This window comes from Tribolium madens, unplaced genomic scaffold (genome assembly GCF_015345945.1).
Source record: "Tribolium madens isolate multiple individuals breed KSU strain unplaced genomic scaffold, Tmad_KSU_1.1 Scaffold_20;HRSCAF=117;Tcas5.2_LG4, whole genome shotgun sequence".
In the NCBI taxonomy this organism is placed as follows: domain Eukaryota; kingdom Metazoa; phylum Arthropoda; class Insecta; order Coleoptera; family Tenebrionidae; genus Tribolium; species Tribolium madens.
This window is the reverse complement of record NW_025400985.1, coordinates 5,775,605-5,792,999: the sequence shown is the minus strand read 5'-3', so window position 1 is coordinate 5,792,999 and position 17,395 is coordinate 5,775,605. Positions and strand designations below refer to the sequence as shown.

The following is a 17,395-nucleotide window of genomic DNA, read 5'->3' as shown; positions in this document are numbered from 1 at the left end:
ATTTAGAATTTTAGGCGGATTATATTTGAAATTTTTTTCAGCTCAATGTTTTATGCTGTATATATCTCTCGCTTATTATATGTAAACTTGACACTGGAATATGCAATATATACCATGAATATTTAAAATATAAAGAAAGTATTAAAAGTTTATTGTTTATAATTCAACCCAACAATACTTTTTTCATCAGGTAGGCTCGAGGGGGGCGCAAATCCTCATCGTCCTCCACGCATCTCGTCGAACACAAATATTGCAACAGCGGCAGTCGGTACTTCCCACAGAAATCGACGAACTTGACGTGCTCCACACGACTATTAAAAAATACTCCTACAAAAATTATTGAAATTAGATTTTTTTTACGTCTGTCAAATCTAGTTTGTATAATACTGATGACAGTAGTAGAAAAAATTCATTACACAACTCACCTTTACAGTACGGATTGACGCAGTGATGGGCTGAGTCTAAATAATTTAGTAAACTAACAGGAATGTCGCCTTTTTCAACTCTAATTTGGTGTAATTTTATCACACGAGCGGACAATTCTTTTAGACTAGCAGTGTTGTGTCTTATATTACTAACAAAACGCACAACCAGAGGGTTATCACGAAGACTCAACTGCAAAAAGTTTTTCTGTGTAATTTTAGACAAAGGTAAGACTTGTTTTGTTACCTCAGTCAAATTTTTCAGCGCGATGATTTCAGGCGGTAAAGTGCGCAATTTATTTTTGTGCAGTTGAAGCGATTTTAAATTGTGTAAATTTGCGATGTTTGATGGCAAACTTTCGATCAAATTATCACATAATACCAAAGCATGCAGTTGTTTCAGTTGACCTAAAGTTGAAGGAACTTCCACTAATTGATTACCACCCATTGACAAGATTTGAAGGCTACAAAAATTATCACTTGTAATTATAACTTGTTTCGGTAAAAGAACCACTCACCAGTTTAATTTTTTAATGTTTTTTGGTATCGTTTTGATTTTATTCCCTCCTAAGTATAGGTATTTTAGATTAATAAATTCGAAGAGTTGTTCAGGAAATTGTTCGAAGATGTTTCCGCTCAAGTTTAACTCTCTTAGACTCTCACTGACTGTGAAACTTTTCGGAAGAGATTCATTACTGAAACGATTATTTTTTGCTACCAATGTTGTTAAATGCCAGTACTCGAAAAAGTCAGGTAACACTGTAAGACCATTGTTGCTGATATCCAAAACTTGGACATTTGTGAATTTTGCCAAATTTTTAGGAAACGTCGTCAGTTGATTGTGGTGTAAAATAATCGACTCGATGTCTTCTCTTTTGTTGTGATCCTTGCCCAATTCGTCCAGATTTTCTTCGAGTTGTTTGGAATCTAAGAGCAAATACGCGAAATCGAACACTTTATTTCCATTTGTATCACAATCACTGCTGTCTGAGGTGTAGTTCTCCATAGTTGCACTCACGTTAAGTGGCAAAATCTAACTATTGGGGGCATGACTTTAACAACTCTGCTCCTTGAGTGATAATGATAACTTCGTTTGAACTGTGGGCTGCGATTGGGAGAACGCTGCATTAAAATTATTCTAAGGTCAAATATCTTATCACCACAAATTTGATTTGTAAACAAAGACGTGGATAGACGTTTAAATAATTTATTTCTACAGTGAACCCTTTTTCTGGTTTTCTATTTTTTGGGGGGGAAAAGTGATTTTTCTCAAATAAACATTTTATTGTATCAGTTCTTATTTAACGAGTTGGTTTTATTGTAATTTGTGTTTTCCTTGAATTTTAAAGGGTGTTTTTTTCGTACACAACCCCTAAAAAGCAACATAAATACGCTCATGGTAGTTAATGAATTGCTATTGATTATTAAATAGTAAACACTTCTTTGTATTAATTATTTTTGTTCGCCAAACGTAAATATGAAGATAAAATTATTAAAATTCATCAAAACATTGCTTTCGACTAAAATTGAGCAATAATGGAAAAAAACCATTATGGATTACTGTGAGTTATGGATATTATGCGTTATGGTTTTTAATCAACTTCTGTATGGTATTTGTGTTGGATAAGTAACATTTTTTGGCCCATAGGTGTAAAATATAATCAGATTCGATGAAAGTGGAAATGGAGGAAATCGACGACACCACAATTTGTGATTCTGTGGTAATTATTTATTAAAAATTTGCAAAAGCAAAATGTCAACATAACCTCACTTCCAGAATTCTTTGGTTGAAGGATGCAGGCTCCCAGTTCATATGACTGGGACTTCAGACTGGCGTAAGCATCTATTTTGTGCACTTTTACATTTCTTTGATAATTTAAATTGTAGCTTTGGCCGAAATTATCAGTATTAAGGACGTAGAAGGATCAAAATTATATTATGTCCATTACGTTGATTGTAAGGGTGGGCACACGTTTAATAAGTTGTAAAAGCTGTTTGCGGTTTCAGTTAATAAACGGTTAGACGAGTGGGTCACTGAGGAATCTCTAGATACTCGTAAGGTCCACTTTCCAAGACGGGACGGCGGGAGTAACACTGGAGTATCAACTCCGAAAAAAATTCATATTGGGGGTGGTGGTGCTGTTGGTTCGGTGTCAAGACCGTCAAGTCCTGTTACAGCCCCACCAGAGTTGGTCAACGGTAGTGCTGTTTTAGCAGCGGCGCTACAAAAACGGATAAATAGGAAAAGAAAAGGACCATCTCTTGAAAGTGAAGATTCGCAAGATGGTCCCACACAGATGCCTCCAGGGCCGAGGCAGTCTGGAAGTATGGTGTCTCATCATGATGATGTTGTCACCAGGATGAAAAACATTGATATGATTGAATTGGGAAAACACAGGATAAAACCATGGTATTTTGCTCCATATCCACAGGAGATGGTAAACTTGGGTTGTATATACATTTGCGAATTTTGCCTAAAATATAGAAAGAGCAGAAAGTGTCTTGAACGCCACTTGGTCAAGTGTAATTTAAGGCATCCACCCGGAAATGAAATTTATAGAAAAGAAAACGTCTCGTTTTTCGAAATAGACGGGCGAAAAAATAAAGTATATGCCCAGAATTTATGTTTGTTAGCGAAACTTTTCCTAGATCATAAAACATTGTATTATGACACTGATCCGTTTTTGTTTTACGTTATGACCATATTTGATAATAGAGGTTTTCATATTGTTGGGTATTTTTCAAAAGAGAAAGAATCAACAGAAGATTTTAATGTTGCTTGTATTTTAACAATGCCTCCGTATCAGCGAAAAGGTTACGGAAAATTACTAATCGAATTTAGTAAGTTTTAAAGTTTGAGAAAAAACTTCGAAAATTTGCGAGTGCCGTTTCAGGTTATGAATTATCAAAGTTCGAAGGTAAAACCGGTTCCCCCGAGAAACCTCTTTCCGATTTAGGTTTATTATCATATAGAAGTTATTGGGCACAAGCTATTTTAGAAATTTTAATATCAATGAAACCCGTAGGTGATAATGAGAAGCCACAAATAACGATTAAGTAAGTATCTAAGATTTTTTCATTAATTATGTTATTGTTTGTTATTTTTAAAGTGAAATTTGTGAGTTAACAAGTATTAAAAAAGAAGATGTCATCTCAACTTTACAAAATTTAAATTTAATCAATTATTATAAGGGTCAATATATTATTACCTTAAATCAGGAAATTATGCAAAGTCACAAAAAAGCCATGGATAGCAGACTTGTCAGAATCGACCCTAAATGTCTGCATTGGACACCCAAAGACTGGGGAAAACGCGCTAAGTGGTAGATTAATAAATATTTTTTTTACATTATCTCTTTTATTAACATATCCTTCTGACAATCCACACTGTTCCTTCCCATTTAATAATCAGTGACTAGCATAATTGTAAGGGTTGAAAATTCAAATTTAGTGAAACGCGCTTGTGAACATTAAGAATACGGATTTATAACGGAAATAATTAGTTACGTATATGAAACATCGCCAGTTTTATTTAATTAATAATTAATTAAGTCGCGATTTATCAATGCACGTATCTGAAGCCACACCCGGTATTATTTTTGATCCAGCTTGTGGATAGGATGAGGTCATAAAGGTACTAGTTAAAAGAAAATTTTCACAAGACCTGTTTATTTTTTTGTTTCTTATTTTTAAACAATTATTATTTTTCATGCTTCAATACATTCATGGACAGAATTTGCGAAATAGGATTATTGAATACATTTTATTCAACAATCGTATTTCACTTTTTCTACCCATGAACGTATTGAACGCAAGTGCTTGAAATCAACTTAAAAAATCAAACGAAAAAAACCGAACGTTTGTCGGGTTAGAGGCCAGCTTCAGCTGGTCTCTGTCCCGAAACGGGGCGGTGATTTTTAGCCAAGTAATCAGCAAACTCTTGGTACGGTGTCTTGGTTAGAGGCATCTCCTTCCACAAATCTGGTGTCAAGTAAGCATAAGTCTTGGCGATAGCAGCGTAAGTTGCTTTAGCGAAGTTGCCAAGAGTACCGGTTGAGCCTCTCGCTGAAGTGTAGCAATCTTCAATACCGGCCATTTGAAGCAGTTTCTTGGGAACGGGTGCAGATACGATGCCGGTACCACGTGGAGCGGGGATCAGACGCACAGTGACTGAACCGCATTTACCTGTGACCTGAAAATAAACAAACTGTTAACAACTAAACTTGGGCGAATAAGACTTTGTTTTAAGAAAGTTGGTCAGATATTCTGGCCATCATAGAGCAATGCCCTCTGGTGGAAACCGCGAAAGAATAATGGTTATTCATCATTTGTATGTGAAAAATTAAATATTGTTGAAACAATTTATTACCTTGCATGGTACAGTATGGGGTTTACCGATTTTGTTACCCCAATAACCACGACGCACGGGAACGACAGACAGTTTGGCGAGAATGATCGCCCCTCGAATGGCAGTGGCTACTTCCTTGCTGCACTTTACACCCAAACCAATGTGGCCGTTGCTATCACCAATAGCTACGAAAGCCTTGAAACGGGTACGTTGACCAGCACGAGTTTGCTTCTGTACTGGCATAATTTTCAATACCTGTAACCAAAAACTCAAGTCAAGGAAAGAAAAAAACACGAAAGAATTTAACCGTAAACATAATAATTTAATCAGAATTCTTGGCCATCATTAGAATAAAATTCTTCTGGTGGAAACCGCGAAAGAATAAAAGTTATTCATCATGTTAACAGCTATTGATTTGCAGAATGAGATGGTAAGAAACTTACCTCATCCTTGAGGGAAGGCCCGATAAAGAAATCGATGATTTCGTATTCTTTAATTGGAAGAGAGAAAAGATAGATTTCTTCAAGTGACCGGATTTTTCCGTCACGCACAAGACGGCCCAGTTTGGTTACAGGAATCCATTCTTTTTGGTCTTCTTTACCGCGTCCACGGCCTCTACCTCGGCCGCGACCACGACCACGTGGGCCACCACGACCTCCACGTGCACCACCTAGGCCTCCACGGAAACCACCGCGCCCACCGGCTGGAGCTGCGTCCGCCATTCTGCAATGTTTTTAAATTACGCGTTTCAAAAATATGCAGAAAACGGTACAAAGCGTGGGTTTTTAAAATCTATTGTGTAAAAAAAAACTTGTTAAAGATGCTTGATTTTTCACTCTGTTGGTGAAATTCATCAAAAAGATAAAATGGCGTCGCAACGCATTTCAAGTTATGCACGTGTTATCGAGATTTATTCCAATAATATTTAAATAAATTTTACTTGGTCAAAATTGTTTGAGGTCAGAATTTATTACATCTTGCACCTCCTATATTTATTTGAAAACGGAAAAACACAATAGAAAGCGATTAAAATTATGATTTACTCACGTTTAGTTCTTTCTCGGTCGAAGGACAACGAACGAAAGAGAACGATTCGAGTCACACAATGACGTCAATGAAGTGCCTAGCATCTGCGCATGTTCTTGTCAGGTTTTATAGATTTCTATTAATTGTGAAAAATTAGTTTATGCTTCCGTTAGTAAATTTAAGTAATTAAGTCTTTGTTCAAATCAGTTCGTCTAAACGCATGTTAAAGGCAACTAAAGGTGTAGGTATCAATTTGTTAAAAAGTGAAAGAATTAAAAAATGAGTTCGCTTTTTCTGGATTTCGCGACATTTTATTAGCCCTATCCTGCAAAATCCATAAACTGGGGACGTAGTATCTACAGCTGTTCTGAAATAATGTCATCGCAGATCCTCTGTCCCTAAAATGAGTGATGATGAAGCCGAAACGTCCGATTCATCGAGATACACACACGAACAGAAGATCGTAGCCGCGGTTTGGGTCCACGAGAAGGAGTACAATAACCAAACATGGAAAGACATTAACTCCAATTTCTTGGCCAGATTCAACATTGCACCTCCCAACAGGACGACATTTTTGAGCTGGGAAAGGAAATTGTTCAGTGTGGGAAACGTAGAAGATAGGGAAAAATGCGGACGACCACTGTCAAGGCTTATGCATGTGCCGTATGTGAGAGCGTCGTTGAAAGAAGCACCAGATTTATCGCTGAGGGAAAGGTCGAAGTTGTTGGGTTTGCCGAGAACAACATTGCTGAAAATTATCAGAGATGACCTCAATATGGAGTTTGAGGTAGAGGAAGATGGAACCTCCAACTTGAAGAGGAGGCATGCGCCATATGGAGGAGGAAAGTGGAAGAAAAAAGCCACCGCGGAGACGCAGGGCATGTGCAAAGTGGAGGAGACTTCACAAAAAAATGAGAATTGTGATTAAAAAGAGAATCGTTTTTTATTGTATTTCTTGTTTTGTATATAAGTAAATAAATAATAAATGTTGCCATTGTATAAGTTAACTTGAATAACGCGATAGAACCTTACTATAGTAGAAAGAGTTAATAATGTTATGTGGAGCCATGAATTCAACTTATTTGAAAGGAAAATTGCGGACAGTGAAGGTTGTATGGAAGAAGTTTGTATGCTGTAATAATATATTTGAAAAAAAAGTTGGGTCCTTTTGTTACACATCACCTCAAAAGTATAACTGATGTTAAATTTTTATGTATAAATATGTACAAGGTACTGATGTATTCATTTTATTTATGATCTAGACAAGGTCACTTTAAGTTTACTTTGGAGTTCTATGAGTTCATATTTCTATTGCAACTGTAACAGACCAAGTTTGGTTACATGAAACAAAGAAAACGAAAATAAATATAAAATAAATTAATATATTTCAAACAAAAAAGGGAAAAAAACAATCATTTTGTCAGTCGATATGTCCAGATTACGATAACATGGTCAAGATGCAGAGGCCAAATTTGATTAAAAGAATAAATAACTAATTTACATAAAAACCAATTTCATTAAAACAGCAACATTTTAAAACGCAAATAAAAAACAAAAAATCAACTGAATGGAAGGCAAAAATTGAGATTTACGAATTAATATCAAAAGTTGAATTTGTCTGCCAATCGTATACACATTCAGAGATTTTTCTTCCATTGGTCCCAAACAGCCTAATTTACCATTTCTGATCATAATGAATACGGCAAAACAATTAAGAGAAAATAAAAAATAGTTAAAGAGACAACCTTTTCTGCGTGACCTTCTGTCAAGGACATCTGAATAAATTTCCGCGTATTGTTGGAAATTTTGATCTTTGATTCGAGAGATCATCAGAAAAGATTGTAATAAATATAGCACCACATAAATCAACAATGTGCAAAGAGAGTTTCCAAGTTTGTAACCAAACTTTGTTCTGCACATTTAAGTAAATTTTCACTACAATTCAGTATCATAAAATGTGTTAATAACAAGTTAAAGTTTTGAGATCAACCTTCAGTTTTGATAAAAACTGGATGAGTAAAAGTTTGAGGAGAAAAAAAATACATCATAGTGAAACTTTACTTAATGATGAATGCTAATACGTCAATCACTCTGGAAGAAAATTAACCTTTTAAGATTTTCTGCCAGCGTTGATAGATAAATAATGCAACAACAATTATAGGTACAAAATTATACATATCAATTTGATTTTTGTTTTGTAAATGGCCTTAATGAAAATACTTACAATAAAATAAAATAATTTAAAATTTATAAAATATGATACAAGATTTACATACATGTTACATATGCACACTTAGCCTACAATATATATGCAAAAATAACAATGACTAATATTTATTAATTTAACATCCACAACCACGTGAGATGCAAAGTTTGATTCACTAGGCCTCTAGATTAGCGTTGTACAAATATAGCAGATGTAGTAAATATATAACTTTAGCATACAGTATTTACAAAAAAATATACACTATGTACGTGGAATTTCCTATCATTGTAAAAATATTATTATAGTACTGCACCCTAAGTCAGTTAACTAGAAACGACATCAAAAGTCATATATGTAGGATCACTCAATTGTTCTAGTCAACATTAAACCAATCTAATCGGCAAATATGCCCTAAGTAAATGATTAAATAAGTCAACTCTACTCTAATATAATCTGTAGGTAAAATGTAAAAAGTGTATATTCTGTCCAAGTAACGAGCTGGTTCCATTGACATTGAAATTGACTCAGTGCTTCTTTGGCATACATTTATCTTATTTACAAACGTCATTGGTCAATTCTAACTCTCGTTCAACCTTTTAATCCCTTCGCGAATGTACCTCACTAGGTCTATCAGCGAGCTGTGCATCGTCAAAGGCTTGCACAGCCTATCCAAGTCGATAAAGAAATCTGAAAGGACAACACAACATGTACCAATCCTCAACCCACCAATTCCACCAACACAAACCTGTGTGTTTACCCTTGATGACGAGAGCATCGGCCGTGTCCCACAGATCCTGACAAGACAGAAGATATGTGAAATTCTGGTTCTGCTTGTACATGGCATTGTAAATGTTCTGAGGAATCCAGACGTGAGCACCCCCACTTTGTGCGTGCGTCGACGGGACAGGCGGCGGCACATTGCTACCTCTCGCCGCCAACTCACCACTGCTATAACCCGACGACTGGCTGCCCACCGAACCCACTGAACCGGCAGGAGACGGCGTCGGGGACATGGGTGACGGCGTACCCTGACCCTGTTGGTTCTGCTGCTCTGGAGGTATCGCGACGGCCTGAAACACCCATTTTCACCCATGGTATACATATCTCCCAATTAAATTTAGTAAAATGGGCTGTGAACCTGAACAATTACAGAATCACAGGCAACTTAAATTGAAGATTGTCAAACCTATTCAAATGATTAATTACTGACCTTGTTATTAAAATATTCGCTAAGAACCTTCTGGTAGTCTTTCGCTTCGTACTTCTTCATCTTGAATAGTTTATAATAAAGAAGCGCTTGGCACCGATAACTGCGGAAAAATCGTCAAGTCAATACCATAATTGGTAGGTGTGTTTATTTGAAATTACCTTAACACAGCGAGCTTATTGTGCTTCGAAGACGCGTTATGTTGGCTTCGAAATTTCGAAGTGATGTACCTAAAATGGTTACATGAGTCACCGCTTTCTCGCTAAATTATTAACGTAGTTACCTTATTAACGATAATGTGTCTTTATACATTGTGAAACAGGCGTTTTCTGTAACCCTCGTGTGTTCCATGGCGTTGCCCGTTAGTAAGAAGTAAAGTACAGCCTCCAGGTACAGCATACACTGTTTTGTTGTATCAGTCTCTTTATCAGCTAAGTGCTTCAAACGAGTCGCATCGCTCAGGTACTGACTTTGAGCTCTGTAAATCAAATACGAACTACTATACGCAAAATATTAATAAGTTTTCAGAGAAAAATGCCAACAAAAACTACAATGCAAACTAACTTTATAAATAAACTACCAGAAAACAAGCTAAGTAGCTTGTTTAAAGTTAATAACTAATAAAGTCACTACATAACAATGTGCGGCCCAGTCGATTAGACAATTAAATAATATTGTTTATCCTCATTAAAAATGTAACTTTTGGCAACTGTAAATATACTACCCAACCTTATATTGCATGGCTTGAAGAAAAAAATATCGAAAGACATAATTTTATCAAATGTGAAATAAGTGAGTCATTCTTAAAGAATTTATTTATTTATTTAGATAACACTTTTTTAACAGTTTCGTTAAATATCTAACAATTGTTCACATAAATTGAAATAGATATCATAATCTGTTTTTTCTTTACTATACTTAATATATTATGCAGTCTCAACAAATAAAATAATATAAAAACTAAATAAAATCTATTTCCTTACCTGTTATAGCACTTTCGAAGTCGTGCTAGAATGTAATAGCTTTCTGTAGCTTAATATTTTATTATTTGATTCTTATGATGTATGACAAAATGCTTTTTGTTCCTTTGCTGTTGAAAGTTTTTCCGCACATAATATATTTTCTAAAAGTTGAAAATGAAATTTGGTAGTACATTTTTCAAGAAATGTGTTTCAATAAATTTCCCCACTGATAAAAATGTAAGTAAACTTTTTTATCCTTGAACAATACAATAATACTCTTGAATTTTTATTGGTGTAATATTTTTACCAATTATACCACTATGATAATTAATTAGATGACTTCTTTCCCCTTAAATGTGCTTGAAATATATTCACTAAACTAGACAATAAAAAAAACTTTATCACGAAAGTGGATTTCAATTATATTTTAGCCTTTAAATAATTACTCGTGACATATTTATGTCATGACTATTTAGTCATGACAGGATATTTACAGTTTTCTTAAATAAAAAACCGAACGCAAATTTATTAATTGCTAATTGAGTCTTTTCAGTCATTAAATGTGAAATCACTTCAATTTCTATTCCACGATTCTGCTTCAATTTTTTCATGCTATGATACGAACGAACCTTATTTATGTCACTTACACAATCTCGATTTCACACAATTTAAATAAATCTTTTTTATATACCGAATTTCAGTCTTACATTTTCAAAATTTACGCATCCTCACCCTATCGTAAATTAGATACGGCAAATAAACCAAATATACTGAAATAGAAAACGATAAAGATCATTTAAAAAAAAGAATAAGCAGTCATTTTTTCCTCTCTCGAACGTTCTTTACGACAGTTGAATATTACCAGCGCTCACCGGAAAATATTGAATCACATATACTCCTCGGAGGACAAAGTTGACCCAAATTCTACTTGATCAAAAGCTATCGAAAGTCGATAGAAAAAAAAAATTCATCGTTAAATAAACAAAAACAAAGTATACGTAAGTTTTTCATATTTAGTCGACTGGACCGCACAAAAATTATAAGCGTTATAAGCATTGAAAGTTTGGTTACCTTTCTTCGCACTCTAGGGGCTCGTCGGGCTTCTCAAAGTACGAATAATACTCCCTGGTACTTTGCGACTTGTTTTTGTCAATTGGTGAAATCACCTGTCGACTTCTGCTACCTTCCCGTTCGTGATTGGTAGGTGGTGCATTTGTCAGACTGATATTATCACTTTGTGATCTGGGATAAATTTCTTCTTCTTTTCGCCGTTTCAACTTATGATTCTCCCTGTCCTTCCTATGTTCCAATTTCTTGCTACTCTGCGACATGTTACTGACAGTCGACAATGACGAAATCGAACTCGAGCTATTTCGTCTCTTTCGTTTTTTCGATTTGTGTTTCAATTCGACCAAATCAGAGTCTTTCTTCTTACTTTCATTATCGCTCAGTTTCTTCTTTTCAAACTCTCTCAAGTAAGGATGCTTTAATGCTTCGAGTTTGTTCCTCAAACAAATCACAGCGTTCAAGTCGATGCGACTAAGACCGATTTTCACTTTCATCGAGTTTTTCTCGTCATCGATAGGCTCAGTCTTTATGAATTTGATTGGTTCGGTACAAGGGGATGATAGTGGGGGTTTAACATCCTTGTTAGGAATTGGTGATAAAAGAGTAGGGTTTGATATGGTCGGCATTGTTTCATCTTCGACGGGTGAACTGCAGCGTTCATTGCCACCGTCGGCGAATATCACATTGACACCACCTTTGCCTTTGCCGCCTTTTCCGCCCTTGCCGCCGCCTTTACCACCTCCTTTGCCACCCTCCGAATCTCTTTTCGGAGTGAATAACTTGCGTAAAGTATCACTCTTGTTTTTGTCTTTGATCGGTTTAGTTTCCTCGACTTTATTAATCGGAGATTTGGTTAAAATGTTGTTGTCAGTGTCCGATGACCGACTTCGACTTCTAGAACTCAGACTTCGTTGTAAACGCTTGGAAGGGCCCGAATCACTATCACTCGAATCAGTGGTTGTGGGAAGAGTTGCGGCGCTTTTGTGATGTGAATTTGTCGTTCTTCCTTTCCTCCTGAAGACCTCTTTCTTGGGAGAGTCGTTCTTTTTCGAACTTTCCGATTCGCTCCTTTGTCTTTGTTTAAGTTTGTTTTTGTTCTTTTTGCCCCAATCGTCATCCGAATCGTTTTTGATGGGCCTTTTGATTTTATCCTCGAATGGTTTAGGGATTTTCTTTGGTGATTCGTATTTTCGATACCTCGAATCCGAATCGGAACTACTCGAAGCGTCACGTTTCGAGATGGTTCTTCTTCTCGCCGGTCTTTTTTCGACGTTGTCTTCTTCATCAGAACTGCTCGGATGTGATGGTCGAGGTTTCGGTGGTCGTCCTCTTTTTCGTGGTTTCTTTTCGGATCCACTCACAGCCGGTTTAATTTTTCTGGGACGTCCGCGACTCTGTTTCGGTTTGACTAATTGTTCGGGTGATTTATGAGGCAAAGGTGATAGACGTTTTTTGATAATATTGGCACTGTTATTGTCCGAATCACTACACGAATCCACTGATTTAGTCCGAGGACTGGCACGACGCACCGGTTTAGGTTTTTTCGTCCGTTCAGTATCGTCACTGTCACTTTCCGAATTTTTGGTAACTGATTGTATGGTATGTTTGCGTCTTTTCATGCGTCTTTCCGTCACACTATCATCCGAATCGGAGAAACTCGACAAAAGAGGCACCGTTGCCGATGCAAGCGCTTCGGCAACAACACTGTCTAAATCTTTCGTCGAATCACTGGCGTCTGATTCTTCGGTAACTTTTTTCTTGTCGACGGCCAAAGGGAGCATACTGGAGGTGAGCGGCGACGTTTGTACTTTCGGTGAAAGAACGGAATCCGCCTTGGCGTTGTTCTGATCGATGACCAAATACGAACCGAGGTTCCATCTCTTCTTATCTTTTTCTTCAGGCGGCGGCGGCGAAGAGGGTCCACTCTCAGCAGGTACGTTTGATTTACTTGGATTCGATGAAGAGACGTTGTCTTCGGCAGAATCGTCACTGCTCGAATCACTCTCCGATCCAGAATCCGAACCAGAATCACTTGACGAAGATCCAGCCGGATTGGCCGGTTCCGGAGGATAGTCCATTTTGGAAAAATTACTAACGGCCGGAGTCGCCCCCAATGGAGAAACCATTCTGCTAAAAACACACTTACAGTTAACACAACACTCAACCAATGATCTCAACACTTACTTTTCTACTGGTAACTTGGAAGATTGCTTTTGATCATCATCGCTGTCATCTGACAGATTTAGATCATCTCGTAAGTCACTGCAACAACAATACACAATCAACACCTGTGTACTAAGCGAAATGTCAAGGATGCAACAGGAAAATGCTCGAAGAACAGTCCCAGTCACGAAAAATATAGTAACTTTTTTGAATTCTCTCTAGAAAAACGAATAGACTGATATTTCTTTAATCAAATTTATCATCTAGATAAGCTTTATAATTAGTACTTATTTTATGTCTAATTGATTTAACTATAAGAAATTGAACAAAAAATCTCGTTTGGGACTCCTTGTATGGCACGCAGCCAACGATAAAAGCGAGATGATGGAATAGTCGAGAATTATCGCAAAACAAAACAAAAGAAAAATATAAAATCAACTTGGTGGTATTTATTGTTCTTTAAAAAAAATTCTAAATGCGTAATTAATTCAAAAGATGAAATCGTTTTTAAACTGAATTGAGTGTTTAAAGTCGATGAGGATGTTATCTGCCGGTGTATTTTTACGGTTTCTTATCTCTTCACATTCGTTCGTTCCGGCCACCCACATATTGCACGCGATGCGGTAAAAATTGTCGGTTTCAACGACGCCATGTTGAATATCAGGTAATAGAGGTATACGACGTTAAAAATATTACGTTCATCGCGACCGATACACCGATCGATAGCCTGACATGCACTTTTTAATAACCAATTGTCCTAGATAGCAGATAACTTAAAAAAAAATTAGCCATATCTTTTCCTCATTAGTTTTTCTAAAATATGAAATTGAAGAAACAGTGCGTAATTTTAGGTAATCCATTTAAATAAAAATATCCCGTCGCCGCCACTATTGAATTAGTGATTCGTCTGACAGGCAATTAATCATCAGACCCGACCTACGCCTCGCTTTTTCAAATTTTCGTAGTTGAGAAACTGGCAAAGATAGCGTCATCTCTTGTCCACAATCGAGCAAGAATCTCTGTTTGTCGACTTCTCGACGATAAATCTATGAATTTATCGTCGGTAGCAAGACAATGGCCGATCACAAGCTACCATTTTCCTTCATAGCTTATAATCGAAGAGTCTGAGCTAAGTGGCATCTTGAGCACGCGAAGCTACCAGACAAGTTGCTACTAATGAGTCGCTGCTGATCGGTTAGTTGGATGGAGGCAATTAATGAGAAGGTGTTCGTTGCATACTTACGTTGACGGGCGTGGAGCTGCGACTTTTTCACGTTCTGAAACAGAAAATACTAATTTAATATTTTTCGAGTAAAAATTCGTTTCGCATGATCGTTATTATAATAGTGAACAGTAGTAGCTGGCCACCTGTTAGTGAGCCGCGAACACCTGCAGTCAGGTGGTCTAATGAAGTGGATAGGAAACACAGACTGTTATTATGTGGTGCGAACAAAGAGATTAACGTCGGGACGCTCCCGATGACTCGAAAAATGATCAATAAGGCAGATTATAGAAAAAACTCAAACAGCTGGCCAAACCACAAACAGGAAGAGTACTTAAATAACTTCAGGGTTAATTTACGACTGTCTCAATACATCGTCCCCTCGAAAACAACTGGCTTTAAGTTCGAATTTAACGACTTGGGTTGAAATATGAAACCACCTGAATTATTCAAGAGATTTGGAAGATCTAGATATCGTGCCCTATTGCGCTTTTCTTTAATTCATATCTCAATACAAAATTTTCCCGAAACATTTGCCAATGCGAGTTCATTAACCACCAACTTAGCGACAATGCTCCTAACCATCATTTCAGAAATAAATTACAGTTACGGAACGGACGAATTTTAATATTTTTGGAAATATCCAACGCGTTAAAACAGTAAGTTCTTGGAACATCACGCGAATTTGACGCCAATTTATCCCAGAGATAACTTCTTGCTATTATAATATGACGAATTATGAATGCATGGATGCTTCTGAAAATAATTTAAAGCCAAATTAAATAAAACCGACTAAACTTCCTAAGAAGGTAATTGTAATACGAGTCCGAGACCTTATCCGGCTCATGTTTGTGTAAATTGCTTATTAACATCATCTCCCATCGTTGAGGTAAACCTCATTTATCCATCGGACAAGCGAAATGATGTTGTTTTATGGTAATATTACCGGCATAACTTATGTCGTAAATGATCGACTGCGTTCATTCATCCGAGACATTGCGCCAATTTCGACACCACCTGTAGATGTGTTCCGGACAGGAAGACGACCGTTGCAAAATTCAAGAAATTTTACTCGTGGTTTGCATACATAAAATAATTAGATGGCAGATAGTATTCAAAGCGTTAAAAAATTATAAAAGCATTAGGGGCCTGAATTGTCAAAATTTTCCATTAGAAATACATAATTATTTCTTTTTAAATAGTTGTGGGTTAATTATTACACATTGTTTATTATTCCAGTTTGATAGTGAAAATATAAAGAAAAACAGTGGTTTTATGAATTTATAAATTGAAAATTAATTTTGCATTTAATTTAAGCTATATTCACTATAAAAATAAAGGTAAAATGCTTTAAAATTAAGTTATCAATCAGTTTAAAATCCACTAACACGTCCATGTTTACCAATTCTTACAATAGGAGTGTGTGTTGTGCACTTTTATCTAGAGGCAGCTGAAGGAAATTATTTTATGTCATTCGGTGGTGTTCTGGAACGCACCTGCACGTGAGGGTTTAGATCACCATCATATGCAAACAAGGTAATTATAATGCAAAAGTCTTTTATAAACCTTCCCGCTGTTTTAATATAATTTTTAAAAGGTGTCCCACTCGTTGGTATACGTCAAACAACTATGCCTACATTGTATAAGTTTTTATAACCGCCCTTGTATTGAAAGTAGCTCTTGAATGATTCGACCGTTGAAAGAAGTCCCGAACAAAAGAACTCCCGTCGTACATTAACCCCGAAATCTTGTATTTTTTCCACGAAATTCGGTACCGAACCCGGCCGGTGGTACTACTCCCAACCGTTCCAATTAGTTCGGGTACCTATCAGTGTGACCGCCATCGGCGACATGTTGTGTCAACAACCCGCGCTCGGCGGAAGAAGCCTCGAACCGACGGAAACAAAGAAAACCAGGACGGTACCGTAGACCCATCGTTTCGAACTTACCATAGCAGTACCGCCTTCGGTACTAGGTGCGCTGTGCGTCTACGCGCACCCATGTGCTCCTCGCGCCACACAAAGACCCACACCAAAACAAAACCAAAACACGAAAAACAATCACGTTTCACTTGTATTTTCTGAACGAGACCGACGCTCCCATCGATGTCAGACCAGCGTCGTATCGGCCGTCACGGCCTCCATTATGTAACAGACGTCAGGCACGTCTACTTGACTCGTCAACGGTCCGCAAACTGCACTCTCTTAGAACGTGTGTGCATTCGGTTGCACCGGCGTCGCGCACCCCCTGCGCCCCCCGCGCCCACCCCGCGACACTACCCTGATGGGGCCGAGCGTGGAGCGGGAACGTGCGTTTCTATGACGACTACGCACAGCACGCGCTTCGAATTAGGGCAGTGGGCATCGGAGGCGGCAGAGACGCACCGATCGTCTGATTAATTCATTTGTTTTCGAGAAGGCGGGCGGTTTGAAATTTTTAATGTAATACGACTAATTAAGGATTTAACCGACCTTTTAGAAACGAATTTCGCCCAGAGATATAAAATCGGTTCACGCCAAGTGTAAATAATTAAGTCATTTAAATAAATACCGCGTAATCTCGGAGAATTATAAGGATTATGAACGGAAAATTGTATGAAAAATCAATAAACGCAAAAAATTACTACTATTTTAAGGGCCAGTTTCATTATTAAATTTAAAGGAGCATTAAATTAAATGTTGTTTAGAATGTGCTGATTACCATAAAACCATAAAAAGAATGGAAACAATCGTTTTTTGGTTAAACTATTTGTTTTTTGGAAACACTAACTG

General features: G+C 37.0%; 4 protein-coding genes across 10 annotated transcripts in view; 1 reads left to right on the top strand and 3 right to left on the bottom strand.

Moving 5' to 3' along the window:
* Positions 1-135: 135 nt before the first annotated feature.
* LOC123004852 (leucine-rich repeat-containing protein 58) lies at positions 136-1,551 on the bottom strand. The gene is made up of 4 exons (XM_044398338.1): positions 941-1,551; positions 670-886; positions 426-615; positions 136-327 (listed from the first exon to the last, which is right to left on the bottom strand). Exons 1-4 carry the CDS (start codon positions 1,426-1,428, stop codon positions 164-166), a joined length of 1,059 nt encoding a protein of 352 aa, XP_044254273.1. The 5' UTR covers positions 1,429-1,551; the 3' UTR covers positions 136-163.
* A 424-nt stretch (positions 1,552-1,975) lies between these two features.
* On the top strand, positions 1,976-3,771 carry LOC123004851 (histone acetyltransferase Tip60). Its single transcript, XM_044398336.1, has 6 exons — positions 1,976-2,143; positions 2,200-2,257; positions 2,310-2,378; positions 2,430-3,263; positions 3,317-3,479; positions 3,533-3,771. Exons 1-6 carry the CDS (start codon positions 2,093-2,095, stop codon positions 3,747-3,749), a joined length of 1,392 nt encoding a protein of 463 aa, XP_044254271.1. The 5' UTR covers positions 1,976-2,092; the 3' UTR covers positions 3,750-3,771.
* Positions 3,772-4,074: 303 nt separating this feature from the next.
* On the bottom strand, positions 4,075-5,877 carry LOC123004853 (40S ribosomal protein S2). Its single transcript, XM_044398339.1, has 4 exons — positions 5,818-5,877; positions 5,214-5,493; positions 4,792-5,025; positions 4,075-4,614 (listed from the first exon to the last, which is right to left on the bottom strand). The coding sequence occupies exons 2-4, from the start codon at positions 5,490-5,492 to the stop codon at positions 4,291-4,293; spliced, it is 837 nt and encodes a 278-aa protein (XP_044254274.1). The 5' UTR covers position 5,493; positions 5,818-5,877; the 3' UTR covers positions 4,075-4,290.
* Positions 5,878-7,162: 1,285 nt separating this feature from the next.
* LOC123004848 (AF4/FMR2 family member lilli) overlaps positions 7,163-17,395 on the bottom strand; it is a 78,130-nt gene continuing 67,897 nt past the window's right edge. For 6 of the 7 annotated variants that reach the window (XM_044398324.1, XM_044398321.1, XM_044398325.1 and 3 more), the window contains exons 8-15: positions 14,646-14,679; positions 13,424-13,501; positions 11,243-13,369; positions 9,493-9,687; positions 9,371-9,439; positions 9,213-9,312; positions 8,748-9,072; positions 7,163-8,689 (exon numbers count right to left, since the gene is read on the bottom strand). In XM_044398324.1, coding sequence (XP_044254259.1) covers positions 8,580-8,689; positions 8,748-9,072; positions 9,213-9,312; positions 9,371-9,439; positions 9,493-9,687; positions 11,243-13,369; positions 13,424-13,501; positions 14,646-14,679 — 3,038 coding nt within the window. In that variant the 3' untranslated portion in view covers positions 7,163-8,579. The remainder of the gene's footprint in view (positions 8,690-8,747; positions 9,073-9,212; positions 9,313-9,370; positions 9,440-9,492; positions 9,688-11,242; positions 13,370-13,423; positions 13,502-14,645; positions 14,680-17,395) is intronic. The other variant, XM_044398322.1, reaches the window with a different exon arrangement.